This window comes from Cucurbita moschata, unplaced genomic scaffold (assembly GCF_002738365.1).
Source record: "Cucurbita moschata cultivar Rifu unplaced genomic scaffold, Cmos_1.0 Cmo_Scf00017, whole genome shotgun sequence".
Taxonomy (NCBI): domain Eukaryota; kingdom Viridiplantae; phylum Streptophyta; class Magnoliopsida; order Cucurbitales; family Cucurbitaceae; genus Cucurbita; species Cucurbita moschata.
In genome coordinates, this window is record NW_019268533.1 from 3,802,331 (window position 1) to 3,825,080 (window position 22,750).

At 37.3% G+C, this 22,750-nt stretch overlaps 3 protein-coding genes across 6 annotated transcripts; 1 reads left to right on the top strand and 2 right to left on the bottom strand.

Moving 5' to 3' along the window:
* Positions 1 to 868: 868 nt before the first annotated feature.
* Positions 869 to 8,608, bottom strand: LOC111455341 (KH domain-containing protein HEN4-like). 3 transcript variants are annotated; one of them, XM_023096967.1, is made up of 8 exons: positions 7,758 to 8,608; positions 3,885 to 4,328; positions 3,530 to 3,805; positions 2,903 to 3,202; positions 2,724 to 2,806; positions 2,332 to 2,443; positions 1,400 to 1,557; positions 869 to 1,102 (listed from the first exon to the last, which is right to left on the bottom strand). In XM_023096967.1, exons 1-7 carry the CDS (start codon positions 8,397 to 8,399, stop codon positions 1,420 to 1,422), a joined length of 1,995 nt encoding a protein of 664 aa, XP_022952735.1. In that variant the 5' UTR covers positions 8,400 to 8,608; the 3' UTR covers positions 869 to 1,102; positions 1,400 to 1,419. The 3 variants fall into 3 exon arrangements, with proteins under 3 accessions (XP_022952735.1, XP_022952734.1, XP_022952733.1); XM_023096966.1 differs by lacking the exon at positions 869 to 1,102 and adding an exon at positions 1,110 to 1,317; XM_023096965.1 differs by lacking the exon at positions 869 to 1,102 and having other exon boundaries at positions 1,110 to 1,557; positions 7,758 to 8,607.
* Positions 8,609 to 14,354: 5,746 nt separating this feature from the next.
* Positions 14,355 to 18,043, top strand: LOC111455033. 2 transcript variants are annotated; one of them, XM_023096552.1, is made up of 6 exons: positions 14,355 to 14,537; positions 15,217 to 15,262; positions 15,882 to 15,996; positions 16,188 to 16,249; positions 17,353 to 17,474; positions 17,721 to 18,043. In XM_023096552.1, the coding sequence occupies exons 1-6, from the start codon at positions 14,424 to 14,426 to the stop codon at positions 17,757 to 17,759; spliced, it is 498 nt and encodes a 165-aa protein (XP_022952320.1). In that variant the 5' UTR covers positions 14,355 to 14,423; the 3' UTR covers positions 17,760 to 18,043. The 2 variants fall into 2 exon arrangements, with proteins under 2 accessions (XP_022952320.1, XP_022952321.1); XM_023096553.1 differs by having other exon boundaries at positions 17,371 to 17,474.
* A 789-nt stretch (positions 18,044 to 18,832) lies between these two features.
* On the bottom strand, positions 18,833 to 22,476 carry LOC111455032 (fructose-1,6-bisphosphatase, cytosolic). The gene is made up of 3 exons (XM_023096551.1): positions 21,970 to 22,476; positions 20,187 to 20,583; positions 18,833 to 19,435 (listed from the first exon to the last, which is right to left on the bottom strand). The coding sequence occupies exons 1-3, from the start codon at positions 22,381 to 22,383 to the stop codon at positions 19,035 to 19,037; spliced, it is 1,212 nt and encodes a 403-aa protein (XP_022952319.1). The 5' UTR covers positions 22,384 to 22,476; the 3' UTR covers positions 18,833 to 19,034.
* Between the last annotated feature and the right edge of the window lie 274 nt (positions 22,477 to 22,750).

Sequence of the window (22,750 nt, forward strand, 5' to 3'; positions counted from 1 at the left end):
CTTTTTTTTTTTTTTTTTTTTGCTAATATTTCTCTAAATTCAACCATTAGAACACGATCATACTAATTTTTTTTACTCTCAAAATAACATAAAAATAAATAACAAGATTATTATAATTTTCTTTTTCTTTCTTTAATCTTTTGATTTCACAATTTTAATTATTGAAATTTAAATAAAATAAAATAAAATAAAATAAAAAAGAAAAAAAAAAAGGGCAAAAGGAGCCAAAATCTCTGTGCTAATAACAATTCTGGCCTCTTTTCATTTTTATTCTCTTTCGTAATGGAAAAATGGACAAAAGGTAAGAATTTTCGTTTAAACAGAGAATGGAGAAAAGAATGAGATTTTTCTTCGTTGTATAAATGGGGTAAAAGGGACAAAAGGTAAGAATTTTCGTTTAAACAGAGAATGGAGAAGGGAATGAGATTTTTCTCCGTTGTATAAACCGGTCGGAAATTATTTTCCCCATTCCATCTGCCTAATTTTCTAACATATCCCGTCCCTACTTCAAAGAGAGACTTTTTAAGTTCTATTTTCAAATTCGTGGAGAACTTTCCCTATTGTTTTCATTTATAATATGTTTTTGATATTTGAATTAGTTTTTTTTTAATTAATTTGACTAATTTATATCATTTAAGTTATTTTACTTTTGCCGCTTCATCAACTACTAAATTATTAGTCGGAAAAAAAACTAATCTTTTTTTTTTTAAGTGTTTTTCTTATATTCGAAAATTATGTCATCCAATTTCGTCCTAACAATTTAAACATTCATTAATAATAATTTACAACATTATAGTTCAACTCCCATTAAAATAACGAGAGTAAATCAACACCAATCAATTAATAGTTTATATTGAAAAATAAAATGTACACACTAAAAGAACTATGTTTTCAAAAGAATAATAAATCGGGAGAAATTCCTAACTGAGAACCCGATCCCTGTCAATTCACTACAGAGAATCCCATCCCGATTCCCACAAAGAAAAAAATAAAATTTTGCAGAGATGGAATGAAATAAGTAGAGGGGATGAGAACAGAGAAGGCTTCCCCATTCCCACCACACGAACATCTCTATTCATGGACTCCCACTGCACGAACATCCCTATTCATGGACCAAAAGGGTTTTTTTACTTACATTTTTTTCCCTTTGGAAAGTCAATCACAAAGAATTCGTTAAGATCAAGTGGTGAACAATCATACAAATGTATTAATATGTTCTCAAGCTTCTTTTTTGTGGGGTTTTTTTTTTTTTTTTTCCTTCAAGGGAGGGCGTCAGAGGGTTATCTATTTATAATTTGCTGCAGGAAACAAAATAAACTAACACGATTGCAATAAACTTATCGCCCTGAGTTGAATTTTTAAGTGTACAACATTTTCAGGGAGGGAGGGATTCAAAAACCTGCTATGCATAAAATTTTGTCATGAGGATCCAGTGAGAATGAATGCGTGGAGGAGGCTTTGTGCTGCCTGGGTTTCATCAGGTGCTCCAGATATCACGATAAGCTGATCACTCGTTATGGGATCGGGTTCGTGCACCGTCACCTTCGCCCCAGATATCTGATCAAACCAGAGGGAAACCATAGATAGATATTTAACCATATATCAGTTCTACAAAATGACAGCAGTGGAGTGAATGTGTTTAATCATTCATTCGTATACGATGAATGTAGCTTACAACATACAAATAGTTTGTAGAATACAGTAGAAATACAAAAGGAAAAAAAGACGATCCGAGAAAGGCACACGTAAAGGGTCTTTCATTTCTGGGATAGTTACGTGTTTTTGGACGTGCTACTTCATTAAGTCTAACTCTTTCTGCTACTATATTCGGCTAAATTAGTCGATATTTATCAAATAGACATGTCACATCATCATGTAATTCACAATATAAACGGCATAAAATCGATTTAAACTTTCGAGACAAAAGTATTAAAAGTTTATATACTAACCAGAGATCATCGTCAAAATTTATGAACTAGATTTGTAATTCAACCCCCAAAGAAAAAAAAAACAAACAAACAAATAGATTTCCAAACGGCACATAAATGATGTACCATTTTATTCCATGGACCCGACCCGACCCGCATCATTCTTAATAAATACATTTTCTCGTTTCTAATTACGGTTGTGGTTTAACGAATTCTTATCACTTTCTAATTACGGTTGTTAGCTCCAAATGCATTTATGTTGCCCATCTCTAAATGTTGTTCCACAGGATCTCTATTAACTATACACACCTGACTCTATTTTAGGTAACTTAAAGAACCATAACCAAGATTAGTGAAGTTCGTCATTCTATTATGAAACTCACACTTGAAACATTGTCTTTACCTGTCTTAGACGAGCTAAATTTGTGCCATTCTCTCCATACACTAAGCTGATAACATCGCCAGGAACTACAATTTCGACCATCGTGTTCGTCACTACAGCTGTTTTGCTCCCACTGCCAACATGAATGAAAAAGTTAGAAGTCTTGAAATGATGATTTGAAATTTTGGGAAGCAACATCAGAATGCTACTCCTATGCCAGTTAGACGCAAGCTAGACAGAATCCAAAGAAATCCAGTAAGCGTTAAAATATAATTTGATGGTTCTCGCCGTTCGGCGTTCCTATGTTCGTGGTAAATTGAGGATGCCAAGAGAACATGTAGCAACAAGATGATCCAGTGCCCATATTTTAAAATTTCAAAGATATTCGAACTGTTAGAATGTGTGTTACCGACCTTCCATGTTGTACTCCGCCCCTATGAGATGGCAAACCTCTACCAGCATCTGACATGTCCCTAGAACTTACTCCAGATAAAGACTGCAATCATGTACAAAGAAGAACAGAGAATTGGAATTGGCAAAGGTTAACCGTTTTTTCACCCCTTTTGGAGGGGGTGTGGGAAGGAGAATCTACCTGCGATGCCCAAAACCCAGGTGATGATGAACTGTCTAAACTATGAGAAAGACCCAAGTCATCTGTATTTTGAGCTGTAGTATGTTGTATAAAACTACCATGAGAAGTGGCAACCGGAGTTGTCCGAACTAGAGGTGCGGGGTCCCTTACTCTTCCATATGGGCTGGTCTCATGATAAATAGAGGTACCAGCGCCGTTCCTTGTTCCAGAATTACTCAGCGCACTAGAAAAAAGGTTATCCCGCAGTCGACCAGTTACGTTGTACAAAGCATCTTGAACATTTGAAAACTCTCCTGAAATCTGTCAGAAGGAAAATATGTTATAGCTAAAAAAATAAAGGGCACAACATCAAGATTCATTGCAAAATTTAGCATCGATTTCGATCGATTATTAACGCATGTATGGGTGGGTTGGGGATACCAACAAAGGATGCGGGAAAGCCCGTGTTAGTCACAAGCTCATCTGAAAACTATTTAATCAAGAAGGAAAATATATCTTATATAAACGCAGAGGATTTGAACATGGGCCGCCTGGGAGGGGAGGCTGGGTGCAAAGTTGAAAGAAAGTAGGGGTAGTAAAGGAATAACTATTTAGCACCAGCAAAAACGAAGTGTATTTCATTCTCACCTGCACTATTTCATCATTCTCTGCAGCACACTTCGGGACCTGCTCACTCGATATTATTCTTATGTTTGTACCTGTAACCTTCCTGATCTCAGAGATTATAACACCTCCTTTTCCCAACACACAGCCAACTTGATTCGATGGAACAACAAGCCGTGCCACAACAGGCGATCCCTTCCCTGAGCTCATGTCTTGCCCCTTCTCAATTGCCACATCTACAGACCTAGAGAAAACGAGAACAACAGCCTTTTGTGCTGGCGAGTATCGCGATTCAATGTTCTTCCCAAGTTGAAACAATAAAAAGATTAGTGTTGGTACATAATAGTAACAAAGGATTGACTACAAAAGAATGTCACACCTCAGAAGCAGTAATACTAATCAGTCTTTCATCACAACCAACTACTGATGGTCCAACACTTACAGTGGCACCGGATTCATTCTGTAGAGCTCTAATAATTGTACCACCCTTGCCAATCACACCCCCAATCCTATCGCTGGCACAAAGAATCTTAAAAACAACTTCCTGCTGCAAAATGTTCGTGTCTCCTGGGGACAGAACATCAGCATCTAGAGAGAATGAATGGATTCCTGAAGCAAAAATGCTTGAACTGCTTGGAAAGATGGGTGGAATTGAATTCCGCTGCAAAATATGATCCATATGCAGATCAGGTAAAGTCTCATGGATGACTGCTTCAGAAGGTCTACTTGCAAATGTTCTCATCTGGTCACTTGGAGGACAGTCTTGAAGACAGCGAGATACAGCAAGAAGTGCTTTCTTAATCGCCAAAACATCCCCTTCTATCTGCCAGAAACCATAGTATATTCACAACAGCAAATACGTAGTTAAGCAAATAGTTCGGCAGATACCAACATCTTCTACATGTTCTAAGTAATTTCCTACTAAAAAAAACTATACATTCAACAATAGTAAACTGAATATGAAAGTGGTAAGATGAATTGAAACTTAATTTTTATGACTTGTGAGAAGTGTCTCACGCATGTCATGATTGGATTAACACAAGAAACTCATTTTCTAAAACAAAATTTTGCGAATGAAAAAACTATAAGCAAAGGAACATAGTTGATGAAAGTAAAAGATCTACCAAACCTTCATAAGTCACAATTTCTTTTTGTACCCATAAGTGTCCAAGGCAACTTTAACACACCTTGAGTAATCTCACGGTCAAGGGCATAGGATTTTAAATATGGGGTACAAGACCACCATAATTTAAACTCATTTAGAGGTCAACTCATACTCATTCTAGGAAACAAATCGTTTGCAATATATATATATATATATATATATATATATATATATATATATATATATACGTATATACATATATATATATATTTGATGAAACAAAATCAGGACCAAAAGGAAATTTTTCTTTAAAGAGATCATGGGTAAAGCTGCATGGTGATCTACCTTCTTTACTTCGGTTCTCCTCACAAACCAAGTACTATGTTTACACACACACCGAAACAAATAAAACAAAATGGAATATCCCACTGCAAAAGAAAACTAGTCTACCATCATAAAAATTATATCAACCGACAAAAAATACGGGTAAAATACAAAATTTCTATTGGTCTAAAAGGAGATTTTCATCAAATAGGAAAACAGGAACCAATCTGCATCCCAGTCTATCTACTTCAGTTCTACTTCTTCTCACTAATAAGGTTCCATGACTTCACAAACTTTTGGGAGCATATGATAGACAAGTCTAGAAAAAAATAGACAATTGCAGTAATTTAACGCTTTCAACGGGAGTGTGTCTGATGCTTGCTCAACCAGTTTTCAAGCATCAAAGGAAGTTACTGATGAGCTCGACAAATCCGTGAGGAATTTTCTCTGGAATGGTAGTAGTTGCCGGCCTTACAACCACCTAGTGAATTGGGGTAAGACTTCCCTTCCCCTTCAATATGGGATTGGGCTTTGCGTCAAGAAAAAAATATTGCCCTCCTCCTCAAGCGGAGATAAAGAGGCTACGTGGAGGAAGGTGATCTCAAGCATTTATGATGAGAATCCTCAAGAGTGGAGGACCCTCCCTCCTAACGATAGATCCAAAGATAGACTATGCTTTGATATAGTCCGAATAATGGTTTCGTTTTTCCATTTTCTGGATTTCAAAGCTAACCATGGAGTAAAATCGAAGTCAGGAAAGATCAATGGCTAGGGAAAGATTCCTTGAGATTAATTTAAAAAAAAAAAAAAAAATCAATAAACCGACCAAGGAGGAGGCAAACCATAGCGGATTGCTGGAAAGAGGATTGAAAGGACTGGGATTTAGGCCTGAAATAGGCCTTTTTGACAGGGAAGTAGAAAGCTAGATTGGTTTGGTTGAATTGCAGGATATATAGCATCTGGAAGAAGGAAACGTCAGAGTTTTTTGGTCTCTCGAGGCAGGGGAAAATTCTCTTTGAAGTCTGCCTTCATGAAACTCATGGAAACAGCCCCAAGACTGAAGTACTCCCTTGTTATCTCAATCTGGAAGAGAAAAATTCCAAATAAAGTTGATTTTGTTTTGTGGTCTATGGTACATTGACGTTTAAGCACTCACGATATGTGATTAGACGGGAACAAAAAACATTGGAAGATAGGTCCTTTCTTTTTTTTAATATTTTTTGTAGAGAAATTACAACTCACCTCCTCCGGGTGGCATACTAGTCACACAAAATTCTTTTCAAAATTCAGCCTTTCCATAATAATTAACTGGAAAGCTCTCCTTTAGCTTCCTTGGGTGGGATTCCTCTTTCCCCAGCTCCTAGGCTGTTTCGTTTCTTTCTGACGGGGTATCTAACATATTCATACCTCACGATTTTACACAAAGTGGTGACGAGACTGATTCTGAACCTTTACAGGAGAGGAAATTGTTTAGAATTAAACTTAACCGCTCCGGAACCTAGGCGTTCTACATATGTATTGTCCAAACTAACAAGAGGTTACTTAAGTTCCATAACAGGTGATATATATGATCGTTTCCAGAAACTATCTAGCTTGGTTTGGAGAGCAGCTGAAGAAGAATGGTGTACTCACGCCTCTTCCCCCATCTCCGCCACCAGCTCATTTTACTCCTTCACATTTTTGTTTCTGAGCAAAAATATAAAATAAAATAACTACACAAAAATAAATATATAAACAAATAACTCTTTCAGAAAAACAAACCGGAAAAAAAAAAACACTTCCACCATGGCAGACATCAAATTCCATTAAAATCACATTGATTGAATGAAAAGAATAATGAAAATCTACAGGAGCTCAACCTTCCTATAAATTTTTCCTTTATAAGCAAACCATTCAGCTTATTTTCCATTATGAGGTAAAATGCATGTGTATCGAATAAGCATCTTACACGAACCATTGGGAGCAAGGAAAGTATTATCAATCCCTTATATTAGTTTCAACAAGAGACATTGATTAAGTATCAACCTTTTGGAGAACAACAATTTTGTTGTTTTTTCCCCATCTATACACTGTCAAGTTCAACATCTATCATCTATATCAACATGGGTTTCCTTTTTAATAAAATGTCAAGCAATTGAAAAAAATTGAAGATGGAGGCTATACGGCTAACAAACAGCGAACACACAAAAAAACAAATAAGGTCACAAAATAATGGCTCCAATTACTGAAACAGACATAACTAATATCTACAAACCATGACGAGAAGCATTGAGCTTCACTGTAGTCCATTTCTACCCCTCTAAAAACTCTCATATCTCACGCCAGGCAAATCTATACCGTAATGGTTTCTAAATTATCTCATTACAACCAAGGAGAAATATAATCACCGCCGGCAGATATTGTCCTCTTTAGGCTTTCCTTTTCAGGTTTCCCCTCAAGGTTTTTAAAATGCGTATGATAGGGAGAGGTTTCCACACTTTTACAAAGAATGCTTCGTTCTCCTCTCCAACCGATATGGGATCTCACAACTTTCCTTCCTAATTTTTTTTGTAATTACCCACCTCCTTCCTTTCTTCTTCATTTCGCGTCTGATGCAATCAAATCAAATAACCAAATGAATGAAGCTAAGCCTAATGCACCGGATAGCTAAAACACATACCAAAAAAACTAGGAGGAGTTTGAATTCAGCGAACGCAATGAGCTAATTTTACTCTTGACATGACACCATGTCACAAAATCAAACCCATAAATTCATCTAACTACAGCAACCTCCAACCTGAGAGATAAAGCCAAAAGAAAAGGAACATGTTTTTTCTTCTTTACCTCAATCATCTCGTCAGAAGGTCCTGCACAAGCCGGCAAATTATCTGTTAAAATCCTGATCTTACACCCACTCTCCTTCCTTATCTTCTCAACGACCTTCCCTCCCTTGCCAATAACTGACCCAACCTGAGCTACGTCCGCCAACAATCTACAAGAAACAACTCCAACTTCGACACCAACTCCAACCCCCTCACTCTCAGCTGCTACCTCCAAAATCCTCTCAAACACCTTCAGAAGCCCCTCTTGGACCTTCGACGCCTCGAATTCCTCCCCATTAGCCCCAGGGCCGCTAGGGTTTTGATCCAGGAACACCCTGGAGGTAAGTGCCGGCGGTCCAATCACAGTAACAACCCGGTCCGGCGATTCGCTGGGAGCTTCCTCAACGCGAATCTTCGCTCCGGTGGACTGCTGAAGTTGCTTTATCACAAAGCCCGACTTCCCAATAACCCCGCCGATTCTTGAAGCGTGGCAGAGCATTCGAAACGCGATATGGCCCGGAGGAATGATGAGCGGCGGAGGTTGCTTGGACCTCTTCGACTTAGATGAACCATTGGCCATGCCGACGTGTGTATCAGCCATTCCAGTCGCCGGCATGTGTGATACTGATCGCTTCAATGGAAGAGAGGGAAAGTTACTTCCCATCTCTCAATCTCTTCCCTCCTTATTTGAAACCAACGGAATTTTGTTGAAGAAACTGAGTACAATTATTGCAAACAAATGTGGAAGAATGGAACAATCTTAACTGAACATTGGATCGAATTTTGGTGTTTTCTGTGACTGTTACAGAAAGAGTGGAACAGAGAGAAGACGGGAAATAGGGTTCTTTGCTGGATTGGAAGACAATAATGGGCGAAAGAGAAGACTCCGAGACGCAGGGTACCACGCCTGCGCGCGTTACACTGGATTCGGCTTTCTTTTTTTTTTTTGCTAAATAAATAAAACTAGTTTAATTTATTTAATAATATCAATTTTAAAAAAATTCCAAAAATACTTGTAATCTATGATAAATACTTAGTCAAAAAATATCCGATTAAAAAATATGTTGGATGTGTAGTATTTCTCTACACACACGCTCATGTCTGTGCACATGGATCCCCAATGATATGATAAGGAATCACTACAATGGGAGTAAGATTCGGATTATCTTGTTGATCAAATATTTCAGGGAAAAAACATTGGTTGAAATTCGAATTACTCCACAAGCAAAATCGATCATGTATAGCTTGAATGATTCTTGTTGATCAAATATCTCAAGGCAAGAACTCTTAATTGAGATTCAAATCACTTCACAAGCAAGATTGATCACGTCGAGCTTGAATGATTCTACATGCAACCTAAACTGCATATAATTGCAAAGAAACTTAGTCATTGGCTAAAAATAAAAAAAAACATAAAGTGCTTCTTCTACTATATTTTCAAGTCTACTTACAAATACAACATACATGACTTTATATAGCCCGAAATGTTAAAGGCATTCCAATTGTAACATTCATACTTAATGGTCATAATTAATGACTTTAATTAACTAATTGTAACCTAAACTAAATAAAAAGTCTTAAAATACATTAATGAAATACAATAATTCTAAATTGTAATTACCCAAAATTTACAACATGAAACTTCGTTCTTCTTCAATGCTTGCATGAATTGAAATATCTTTTGATAATTTCAACAATATTTTCTTCTCTTCTTTATTGAAGTATATTGTATGATTGATGTCTCTTGGTTCATATCACCCAAGGTAGATGCATACGTATCCGCTCGGTTTATCCTTCAGCTAGTGCACGCTCATGTCGTCGAACCCACAAGAGAAATGAGTCCACATAATATCATGACGTTGATAGATATCGTAATGCACGTGTTCGTACTCATCATAATGAATAAACATCCTAATGCATGTGACATACAAAAATACATGAGGTCTTCATAACTTTAAATCATGACATAAATGTATGATACTAGTTGTACATTCGTTCTTAAATAATACTTTCATGAATACATATGTTGCATAACATTATTTCGTAATCCTTAAGTCAATGTGCCTAACGTAGTGTGCATGAGATATCATATAGAGGTATTATGCATCATATGACATGGAAGTCGCACCAAATTCCGCCACATAAACGTCTCATAACCTAACTTACAATATAACATATCATAACATAGGTCATAGTATACATCAACATAACATAAGTCATAGCATAACACAGAACATTAGAGCACATGTTGTTCGTACATGTTATTCATACTTCATTCAATTCATCCAACCAAGACAATAGTAAAGCCACTTAGTTGGTTGATTTAAGTTAGGGTCGTAAAATTATCATTGTGTTAGTCTAGATCTATCTTTTGTAATTTGAGTCAACTTAGATGGGTCCACGACATCGAGATCCACCACTAGCAGGTATTGTCCTCTTTGGGTTTTTCGGGAGCTAGTAGATATTGTTATCTTTGGGCTTTCTCTTTCGGGCTTCCCTCAAGAGACCCTTTAGGAAAGTTTCCACACCCTTGTAAAGGGTGTTTTGTTCTCCTCTCTACCAACGTGGGACATCACAATCCACCCTCTTTCAGGGCTCAGCGTTCTCGCTGACACTCTTTTCTTTCTTTAATCGATGTGTGACCCCACCAAATCCACCCCCTTCGAGGCCCAGCGTCCTTACCGGCACACCGTCTCGTGTCTACCCCCTTCGGAGAATAGCGAGAAGATCACAATCCACCCTCTTTCAGGGCTCAGCGTCCTCGCTGACACTCTTTTCTTTCTTCAATCGATGTGGGACCCCACCAAATCCACCCCCTTCGAGGCCCAGCGTTCTTACCGGCACACCGTCTCGTGTCTACCCCCTTCGGGGAATAGCAAGAAGGCTAGCACATCGTCCGGTGTCTAGCTCTAATACCATTTGTAACGACCCAGATCCACCGCTAGCACATATTGTCCTCTTTGGACTTTCCCTTTCGGGCTTCCCGTCAAGGGTTTAAAATGTGTCTGCTAGGCGAACGTTTCCACACCCTTATAAATGGTGTTTTGTTCTCTTCCCCAACCAACGTGGGACATCACACTTAAAATTGATGAAAGAGTAGCTGTACTCATCTCAATTGCCTCCGATAACACCAAAAACAGCTCTAGGAAACATGTCCAAAAAATCCAACCGAACGACATATATAAAGGAAAAATGGACGAGGTGAGACTTACTAATTAGGATACATGACGTTCTTGATCAAGTCATATTTGTCAACAAAAGTGCTTTTATTATTGATAGACTAATCATCGACAACGTTATTATTTCTGTGAATGTTTGATTAATCCACCACACCTAAATGGTGTGAAAGTTATCTTATTTATAATAAAATAAATTACAAGGATATGGAAATAGTAATAAATGGAAATAACAATAAATGGAAAGATACTATAGTAATAAGGCAAATGTTAGATATTTGCCTTATAATAAAATATCAAATATAATATATATGATAAACTATAATTTATTACTAAATATCCTTAACACCCCACCGCAAGCTAAGCGTCGGATTTAAACGAACGTGAAGCTTGAATCTGAAAAATTCAAAGAGGTTGAGAAACACTTTTCGTGAAGATGTTAACAACCTGGTTCAGAGGAGGCGTAGAGAAACACTTTCTTGGCCATCGAAAACTGCAGAGAGATCGCCGCTCAGCGACGATGCTGCCTTGGCTTCGGTGAGAATATGTCTAACCCATGAAGAGGGATTGTCGTTTAGCGACGATGCTGACTTGGCTCTGGTGAGAATATGTCTAACCCCAAGAAGTAGAAGGGGAAACCTAGAGCAAGGGACAAAGACAATGTTGAAGCCGAAAGAGTCGCCACATTGGGCGAAGGAGCCAATTTTGGCGAGAAGGGCAGCTGGAAGAGTCGCCACATTGGGGCGAAGGAGCCAATTTTGGCGAGAAGGGCGGCGGCAACTTGGTTGGCGAAGATGCCAGTGCGGCACCCAGATTCCAAAGGTAAATCTCTATAAAAGGTTGATGGGCTTATTGAGATTCTGTATATTTTCGAAGAGGAATGCTGATGAAGATCCTAAGATTAGGGTTTTTGTGAAGGATGAAGGATGAAGGATGAAGGGAAAATTGGGAAGAAAATGAAAGAGGCTATGTTTGGAAAAGGTGAGGTTGTATGTACAGAGTATGGCGAAGGATGATTTGGAGGTCAAAAGGGTGGAGCCGAAGAATAATCAATCGGCTCTGCATGTGGCAGCCATGACGACTGCCCCTGCGGCGTCAAAGCCAACAGTGGTGGTGGAGAAGAACAGTACAAGATTTCAAAAGCCATTGAAAAGAAAGAATCCGGGTTGCTAAACCAAAATGGCTCTGATACCATGTGAATGTTTGATTAATCCACCACACCTAAATGGTGTGAAAGTTATCTTATTTATAATAAAATAAATTACAAGGATATGGAAATAGTAATAAATGGAAATAACAATAAATGGAAAGATACTATAGTAATAAGGCAAATGTTAGATATTTGCCTTATAATAAAATATCAAATATAATATATATGATAAACTATAATTTATTACTAAATATCCTTAACAATTTCTGATGAACGTCTCCACTATATGAAATATATTGTTGGGAATGAATGTTTCGCTCATACAGCGAAAAACGTTGGAATCAACTTTAGTTTTATTTATAATTAAACAAAACTATAGGTTAAACAAACCTAAGTTAGTTCTTTAATCTTCTTGCTCTAGCTTCTCTAATTTAAATTATTTATTTTTTCTAGGAAGTCTTCCTCGCTATATAACTCAGACGCAAGGTCAAAACATGTGGAGCCTACTGAAACGAAATTTTCAAGAACGTGAGCCAACGTTAGCAGAAAGAAGGAGGAGACGGAAGACAGTATTCCGAATCTATGTCGGAATTGGCTAGTGCAAAGATGATCATTGATTCTGGGAGCTCGGATAACATAGCGTCCACGAGAATGGTGGATCAATTAGGGCAACTGCCCTTTTAAGCTTTTAAGTCAGGGGGCTCTGACTCTGGAAGAGCCCTATCGAATCAGATAAAAAAAGGCACGAGCTGTGGGCTTTTTTATAAATGTTGAAGAAGTGAGTTGATATGATAAAGAATCACTACAAGGGGAGTAAGATTCGGATTACCTTGTTGATCAAATATCTCAAAGCAAGAACACTTGATTGAGATTCGAATCACTCCACAAGCAAGATCGATCATGTCTAGCTTGAATGATTCTTATTGATCAAATATCTCAAACACTTGTTTGAAATTCGAATCACTCCACAAGCAAGATTGATCATGTCGAGCTTGAATGATTCTACATGCAACCTAAACTACATAGAATTGCAAAGAAACTTAGCCATTGGCTAAAGAAAAACACTTCTTTTACTATATTTTTCAAGTCTCCTTACAAATACAACATACAAGGCGTTATATAGCCTAAAAAATGAAACTATTAAAGACATTCCAAGAGTTGTAACATTCATACTTAATTGCCGTAATTAAACCATTATGTAATTGTATCCTAAAGTAAATAAAAACTCTTGAAATACATTAATGAAATACAATAACTCTAAATCGTAATCCACCCAAAATTTACCACATGAAACTTCATTCTTCTCAATCTTCTTCAATTGAAATATCTTTTGATAATTTCAACAATATTTTCTTCACATCTTCATTGGAGCATATTGTATGATTGATGTCTCTTGGTTCATATCATGAGTCAAGGGTGAGAAGGTGCACCTGGAGTTCGGGAAGTGAAAGTTGGATGTCTGGTGTGACGTCAGACGTATTACATATCCTACTTGGAAGACCATGGTAATACAAGTAGGGTGTTACCTGCATAGGAAGAAGACTGGTTGACTTTTAACGGCAAAGGTGGGACTAGATGAGGAGAGCGGTAGAGAGAGTTTGTTGAAGGAGCTAGAGCAAGAACTTTCTCTATATTTCTTTCGGTATAAGTTTGCTTAATGTTTAGAATTATTTAATTCTAAATAAAATCAAAGTCGATTTCAATGCTTCCCTCTCTCCGTCACAGTTGTGGTGATACACCAATGAGAAACGCTATAAGACAGAAATTCGTTGAAGTATCATCAAAGGAACATTAGAAGAGAAAATAGAACTGAACGGTCGAGCAAAGATGAAAGGATCTACTAGATTAGGTCAACCCAACAACCTACGAGTGAAGATCAGCCTCGTCTAGTAGATCCAGCAATCGAGCTACTCAATTCACAACCTAGTCAACTCCAACAACAACCCGACCCTTCAGTTATGTTTAGTACACCCACGATCCAATTCGTTTATCAACGCAACCTCACAACCAGTTTTCAGCTAATTTTAAAGATTGAGTTCTTCAAAAGTAGCTCGACTGACCTAGTTCTTCATTAATCATTGAGCTCGTGATTTACGACCACCCGTGCCTTTTCGTTCGTCGGGTTTGATATTCTTATACGATACTAAATTCCACAATATTTGTAATTCATATTTATTATTATACAATTATCAATTGATTTTATTTTTTTTGCGCTAAAATATATTGTATTATCCCAAATAATGATGTAATAAATGTAATGATTTGATATAAAGAAGAGCGAGCAGGCCGCAAAGTTCTTAACACAGATTTGACTGATCATCTTGCTTTCTTTCTAGATTCTACCGTCCAAGGGTTTCTCGCCATGGCGTCTTCCGCTTCTTCGTCCGCTTCTTCTTCCGCTCCCGGCGCCTCCAAGTTCCTCGGCGACCTTCCTTCCCATGGCTACTTCTCCTCCACCGTTCCCTCCTCCAATCCGGTAATGCTTCTTGCACTTATTTCTCTTTTGAAATCATGCTCTTTTGTTTTCTGTTCTGTTCTGTTCCAAATTTGTGTATCCTCTTCTCATATTTGATACGTTTACATTAGGAAAATTTTAGTTAGTGAACAATTATGTATAGTTTAATCGATCATTTTGACCTGAAGCCACGGATATTATACAATTTTGTGTTGCATTTGAGTCTGTTCGCACGTTCAGGAGTGAGTTGAATTTATCTACGTTTTAAATTATAAATGATTGCTTTAAGCTTCTCTCGTGCTTTTAAGGGATGCTGTTGGGTTGCCTAATGCCATTTCATAGGCTTCCATAATGTTAGTGATCAAGGACCAGTTGTTTGCAGGTATATGAACTTAACAAGTTTTGAATCTATCCATGGCTAGGTTTTGTTATAATGCATTTTGGTGATTAGAGTGTTTGAGTTCTTGAGTTTGTTTTCCATCTAGTCTCAACTGTAGGATGTATGCGTGCCATTATGTTGGAAGATTTATAACCACATTATGGTATAAAGGTGTTTTTTGTGTTATCATCGCCTAAAAATCAACGTACTTTCTTTCTTTTCCTTGTTCTTTTCCCCTTTGGTACTTTCTAGTCATTTGTGTGTATTTATCGTGGTTAATATCTATATTGAAACGATATGTTTTTCAATATGTTCATGCAGGGAAGTATGCGAGTCTATATCTGCCTTCATGATACCTCACCCCCAGGTTATCTTTTATTTCTCTAAATATTCATTTTACCATAATGTAACAATTTATGTACATAAGACTGTAGACATACCATAATGCAACACATAAGTATGTAAGAACGAACCATTATTCATCAGATATTTGATGTACACAAGAATTGAGGAAGAAAATAACAAGGATAATCATAGTGCTTGTGGAGAACTCTACAAATGTTGGAATTGGAAATTTGTTTCTTATAGTTAGGGTTGCTGATTTGTTAATTTATAGATTTTATGAACGTACGCTGAGAAACCAACAAGTATTTGTGGATGTTACAGTCACATTATCAGGCATGAAATCTGAGATTCATCTTAAATAATGATCCTACTGAATAGTTCTTGCTAATTCATGACCTTATTTGAACAAGATCGGTTCTATAGGTTGTACAACTGTGTCCTCAAATCGTTCTTGCTGACGCAGTTATATTCCTTTTCGCAAGAGGCAACAATCTCACAGCCTGAAACACATGTCAGAAACTGGACTTATCATTAACAAATGAACTAACCACTTACCACTATATATGTATATTTATTTTGCCCAGTTACCTATTATGAACACAGCAAAACGTGGTAAATCTTTACACCCATTTTGCATCCAGAGGATCAAGAAATAAAGACAAACCAACAGAATATACTTATTAGATCTTTAATGCTAAAAAATTCCAGTTCAAAGGATGGAAAGGGAGTAGCTGCAGCCGAGTCTTCTCGAAAGAGGTACCAACATCTTTTTTTGAAAATAAAAGGATGATCTTTTTAGGTTGCTAGTTGGTCATTTTTAGTTGAAACTGTTGGATTTTGTTGCGTTTTCATATGGATTGGTGTTTCTTCACAAGTGCTTAATACATAATTTGGTTTTGGCATCTACATAGTATTGAGTCTTAGTTATGCTACACTGATATTTCCAGGGCTGGTGAAAAAATTTCAGATAGCAGAGCAAAGAGGGCTGTGCAAGTACGTTCAACCAAAGGTATGTTGTGGTCGATCATGTACAGAAAGTAAGTAGTGCCTGGTTGATTGACTCATTACTCATTGCAGATGTTCTTCACGAGAGCTAACTAAATCCTGCTTTTGTGTCTTTTTTATTTACCTAAAATTATTTTCTCATGTAATCCCTATATTTTTCATAAGCGTTATATATATTTGGTAAGAAACTGGACTTTTATTGAAAATATGTGTCGGTACAATAAAACAAGTAAAAAAAAAAAAAAAACACGGTCGGATGCTAACTACAAAAAGGACTCCTACATAAAAGAACAAGACCAATGTCATAATTACGGAACAGTCTAGTGACTGATGCCCAAATAAAAGTATTAAACCTCCTCCTAAACCCACCTCCCGAATTATCTCGACATCCCAACATTTTTTTTTTCTTAAGCATTATACAGATCAGGTGCTTTCCTGGACTCCTATATTAATTGTGTATAGAGAAAAAAGGTGATACCTATGTGCTGACTCCTCCTGAGTGAAAGAACAAGAGAAATTTCCCCTAGCCGGGTGGGGACTTGTTCTCTTTAACATGTAGAACCATTATCCACCACATGTAAAAAGTTCTGTATCTATAATATATAGGTAGTGATACTTTTCCCGTATTATAGATAATGGTTGTTCTACATATTAAAGAGAAAAGGTCCCACCCCAAGAACCCAGCATATCATACCTCTGGTGATTAACGTCTAGAAATATGTCCAACAGTTTAATAAGTTATTATTATTATGATATATCTGAAAATTATTCGAGGGCTACATAGATCTTAGGGGAGACTCTATGGTGTACTTTGTTCGAAGGGAGGATTGTTGGGAGGGAGTCTCACATTGACTAATGTAGGGGAATGATCATGTGTTTATAAAGTAAGAAATATATCTCCATTGGTATGGTGTCTTTTGGGGGAAGCCCAAAAGCAAAGCCACGAGAGTTTATGCTCAAAGTGGACAATATCATACCATTGTGGAGATATATGATTCCTAACAAAAAGCCATTCAAGGGATGATATCTTTCAACTATTTTTTCTTTTTAAAAAAACATCCGTTTATAGTTTCATTAGAATTGTGTTCCAAATGTGATGATTAATAGTGGCTATGATGCATCCAGGAGCATCGAGCAGTGCAACACCGAGTAAGGATCTACAGAGTTTGACCGTAGAGAGGCTGCGTGCCCTTCTCAAGGCCAAAGGCCTTTCACTCAAAGGAAGGAAGGCAAGTATATTATATTGTAATTAATCTAGTTAAATAAGTAAGTTTGAAATTGTTAAAACCTTGTTTAAGATCACTCCTTTTCAAATCGAGTTATTGTTTAATTTTATACTTATAAATGCAATTTTCATATCATCAAAATTGGTTTGGAGTGATATTGCAAAATTACTCGAACATGTTCCAAGTTCCAAGTTTTATTGATCATGGTGTGTTTGAGAATTCTTTGACCAACCAACCAACCTGGTGCAGGATGACTTAATTGCCCGCCTGAGAAGCGTTGATGGTTAGCCAACCACTTAGAGAGTGCAACATCTGCAATCTCCATGAACACGAGCACAGGTGAAACCTCGACGTTATGGTTTACTCTTTTCTCGACATTTAAACGTGTAGTTAGGAATATAGTATACTTGAAGAAAGTTGAAATGACGGTGGTTTGGAGAATAAAAGTTAGTCATGGATATCTGTATTCATTTTGATGATGTGAAAAAACGATCACTGTTAAATTTTAGGGATAAAGTGAGAAAAGGGTATTTTTCTGAACCATAATTGAAAACTTCCAAATTCTTTGAGATGTTTTTGAAGGATTGAATTTTAGCTACGATGTCAGTTAAGAGCTAACCATCAACTCCAGTTTCGTAGTACATTTACGACAACAGGTTCCTTGGCCCGACCTCACGAACGGTAGGATGACACCTTCGGCCTAACATCTTTGGTAAATTCTACCCTATCTTCTGTAAAACTTGCAACAATATCTTTGCAATGACTTCTTGTACAATTTCAGTTCAGTTTACACAATTGTTTCAGCCAAACAACATACACCCGATTACCATTCTATTCAGCTGCATAATTGTCATAGATACACATTTGTCATGATGCTACAAAATTCTCATGTGTACACAATTTCGGATCAATCGATTTATGCGACGACTAAAAGTATGTGCGGTCTAAAAATCTAGTATTCGAATGTGAGGAAAAACATAAATGTAACTAAAAATTATTTATTTTGCTTTTGTAATTAAAATATTGGAAGGTATAATTATAAGTAAAATTGTAATGAATAGAAAAATATATATATACCATTATATTTGTGTTTTTTAATTATACTATTTTCATGTTTCGTATATCATCTCGTTTATCGAATGCATCAATAATATATCAAATATAGTTTATATTATAAATTGTATAGGTACGAAGTATTGTATATATTTTACGTGTATCAGCATCAATAATATATCAAATATATTTTATATTATAAATTGTATATGTACGAAATATTGTATATATTTTACGTGTATCAGCCGTATATTATGAAGACAATATTTGTATATCACATGTATATCAATATTCATTTGAAGTCAATATTATCATGCAAGTAACTATAATTCACAAGCTCTCAGAAGTTACTGTTAATATTCTACAGTTTATATATATATATATATATATGTATATATACACCTTCAGGTAAAGCATATGCAAAGCCACTGGAATATAAGTGATGAAGAGCACAAGATCTAGAGACTGACTGACCTTTTTGAAGCTTGATTCTAACATTTGAAACTTCATTCAAACTTCATAACCAGGATTCACTTTCTGCTGTACATCTCCATAGCTTTCAAGCTCTTCCATGTCCTCCAAACTCCCCATGAACAAAGGCAGCCTTTGATGCAGCTTACCTGGCTGCATTGAAAGAATTCGGTTTTTACCATCTGAGCCTCGGCCTCCGGCTTGCTCGACAAGGAGGCTAAGAGGGTTCGCCTCATATACTAGACGAAGATGGTCTCTTGGATTCATTGCCACTCCGCCGTACAATAAAGTTCGATGGAGATCGGCAACCAGAGAACATATGTAACGGGCAGAGTACTTCTTTGGATTTTTGCCTTTTCCCTGTCTGATTGTGTCGATATATCGCCGCAATCCTTCCGGCCAATCAAAATATCTCGCATCGTTTACGGAATATATTTGCCCTGAAGAAAAAGAAAGCAGTTGAAACAAGGTCCAAAGATCCCCACATTGTCTCTTGAATTTTATAATTCAATAATAGAATAGGAAAGAAATATATGTGAGATCCCACGTCGGTTGAGGAGGAGAACAAACATTCTTTATAAGGGTGTGGAAATCTCTTCTTAGCGGACACGTTTTAAAAACTTTGAAGGGAAGCCCAAACGGGAAAGCCTAAACAAGACAATATCTGCTAGTGGTGGACTCGAACCGTTACATTCTAATACTCCAAAAATCTGCTAGTCTAAAAATGCTCCAATCTACTTTAAGTATAATCATTCTATTAACTTTAAGTATAATCATTCTATTAACATTAACAAACTCCTTAATTGGTAGGTTGTTAGACCTGCCTCGATATCACCCCACTAACACTTTGGGTGATGGACTCGGATCGTTACATTCTAATACTCCAAAAATCGGCTAGTCTAAAAGTGCTCCAATCTACTTTAAGTATAATCATTCTATTAACATTAACAAACTCCTTAGCTAATGTGTTTGTTAGATGAACACGACTCTCCACAGTGGTATGATATTGTCCACTTTGAGCATAAACTCTCGTGGCTTTACTTTGGAATTCCCCAAAATGCCTCATACCAATGGAGATAGTATTCCTTGATTATAAACCCATGATCATTCCCTATATTAGCCGATATGGGACTTTCATCCAACAATATCAATATTGTGTTATATTTGGAACCATGGAACCCGACATGTTACCTCGAGGAGGGATTTTGATATGAGGATGAGTAAGAATGAAGTCTCCAGTAGAATGGTCCAGTGTAAATGCATGTGTCCCAGAACCAAAGCTGGCACAGAGTATTGTAGCTGATGAGTAGAGAACATATCCAGCTGCCAAAAGTTTAGTTCCACTCTGTAGAGAATTAAGCACGGCCTTCTCTTCTCTTGGTAAGTTATCAAGTTCAACAAGACGTTTATAAACCCCGAAAATTGTGCCAGTAGGTATCGATGCATCGATGTTTCGAGAACCATCGAGCGGGTCTGTTACCACCACAAATGGACCATCATCTCTAATCCAAACTGGCTCATCATCTTCTTCTGAAGCCATCACAGCAACTTTTCCAGACTTTTTAAGAGATGATAAGATGATTTCATTCTGTAAAAAAAGAGAAATTGTTTCCCAGAATTGAGTTTTTCTTTCTCCAGGATGTATTTGCAAAGAAAACCGAACACCTGAGTTGCTAAACTAGAAAGCCCAAGCAGTAATATCTTGAATATTTTGGCAAGTTATAAGTTTGGAATTTAGGCCTCTATGTCTAAGAATTCCTCAAAATATCATACAAGATCATGTAACTTTTATTTATTGCATCTTCATGTTATAATATATCTAGGGTGGTCTTTCTGAGTACAAATCAAACAATCACTTCTCTGAACAATTTTAAGATTAAGGATAGTTTAAGAACAATGCAAGTTTGAGAGCGGTGAGATCCCACGTCGGTTGAAGAGGAGAACGAAACATTCTTTATAAGGGTGTGGAAATCTCTCCCTATCAAACGTGTTTTAAAAACCTGGAGGGAAAGCCCAAAGAAGACAATATCTATTAGCGATAGGTTTGGACTTCCACAAATGGTATCAGGGCCAGACATCGGGCAATGTGTTAGCAAGGAGGCTGAGCCCCAAAGGGGGGGTGGACACGAGGCGGTGTGCCAGCAAGGATGCTAGACCTCGAGGGGGTGGATTGGGGGGTCCCACATCGATTGGAGAAGGGAACGAGTGCCAGCAAGGATGCTGGGCCCAAAGGGGGGTGGATTGTGAAATCCCATATCGGTTAGAGAGGAGAACGAAACATTCTTTATAAGGGTGTGGAAACCTCTCCCTAACAGACTCGGGGGTGGATTGAGGGTCCCACGTCGATTGGAGAAGGGAATGAGTGTCAGTGAGGACACTGGGCCCCCAAGGAGGTGGATTGCAAGATCCTACATTCTTTATAAGAGTGTGGAAACCTCTCTGTAGCATACGCGTTTTAAAAACCTTGAAGGAAAGCCCGAAAGAGAAAACTCAAAGAGGACAATATCTACTAGCGGTGCATTACTAGAATTGGGTTAAAATATAGTTTTCGTCCCTGAAATTTCATTTTTAAGAGGACAATCAAGTCTTCAAGAAGTCCCAAATTTATCTTTCCTGTTAAAATCTAGGTTATGAATTCCTGAGTAAATGGCATTAACCAGAGCAATTTGGACACTGAAACAGAGACAACCTCAATGTTTATGAGCTTTAGTAAACAGTGCATTCAAAATTCAACAACTAGGCAGAGGCAACGAGACTGCTAAAGCTGAACTTGAGCTCATATAATGGAAACTGGAAGATCCATTGTTCTTCAGCTGATAGAACTAATCTTGACCTTAACCAGAACAATCGATGAAAGCCAACCTCGAGGACTATAAGATTCAGACAATAATGCATTCTAAATTCAACGACTAAAAACAGACTAACAAACATTCATACTTCAATCAATATCCAGAATCGATGGAAATTTGCTTACAGACACAATGTCGAGCGGCTTGGGTGCATCCCTCTCCGCTCCAACAGCCACTCCACCGCCGACAGCCAAACCCGCCGGATTTTGAAGATCGGAACTGAAGGGAGAAGCGACGAGAGCAGCAATTCTCTTGCAAGCGTACTGAATATGAGTCAACAGCAGCACCAAATCATCTCCCAAACCAATCCCGTCCTTTCCCACAAAGTCGGTCAAAGTATAGAGGCCATCAAAAGCGGCCCTGCTCGAAATAGTCTCTGTTCGCGACCCGACGGCGAGCCCAGAAGGCGGAGAAGCCATTGATATGGGCAGGCGAAGCTTGGAAGGAGAGGGGAAATGGCGGATTATTGGGGCGAAACGAGGAAGATTTGGGGGAAAAGAAAGGGGGGGATTGAAAGGGAGAATGCTTGTGGATTGCATAGTATAGACTTGGATTGGTTTTGGATTTGACGGAAGTTGATGGGATCATAATGGGCGGAGGATTGGGAATTTCATGGTTGGGTAAGATGAACATGGTGGTAATGGGATTATATAATAATATATACATATATATATATATATATATATATATATATATATATATATATATCAAAAATAAAAATAATAAATAAATAAAACTAAGCTATCCCAAAGATTAGGTGAACAAAAAAATTTAATAATAGTGAGGTAATGGGATTTTGTTTTTAACAGATTCTCAAGCTCTGAGCTTTTGGATATCAATTATTTTATCGACTTTATTAAAAATTTTCAAATATATTAGAAAAACAAAATGGAATTTAAAAAGATT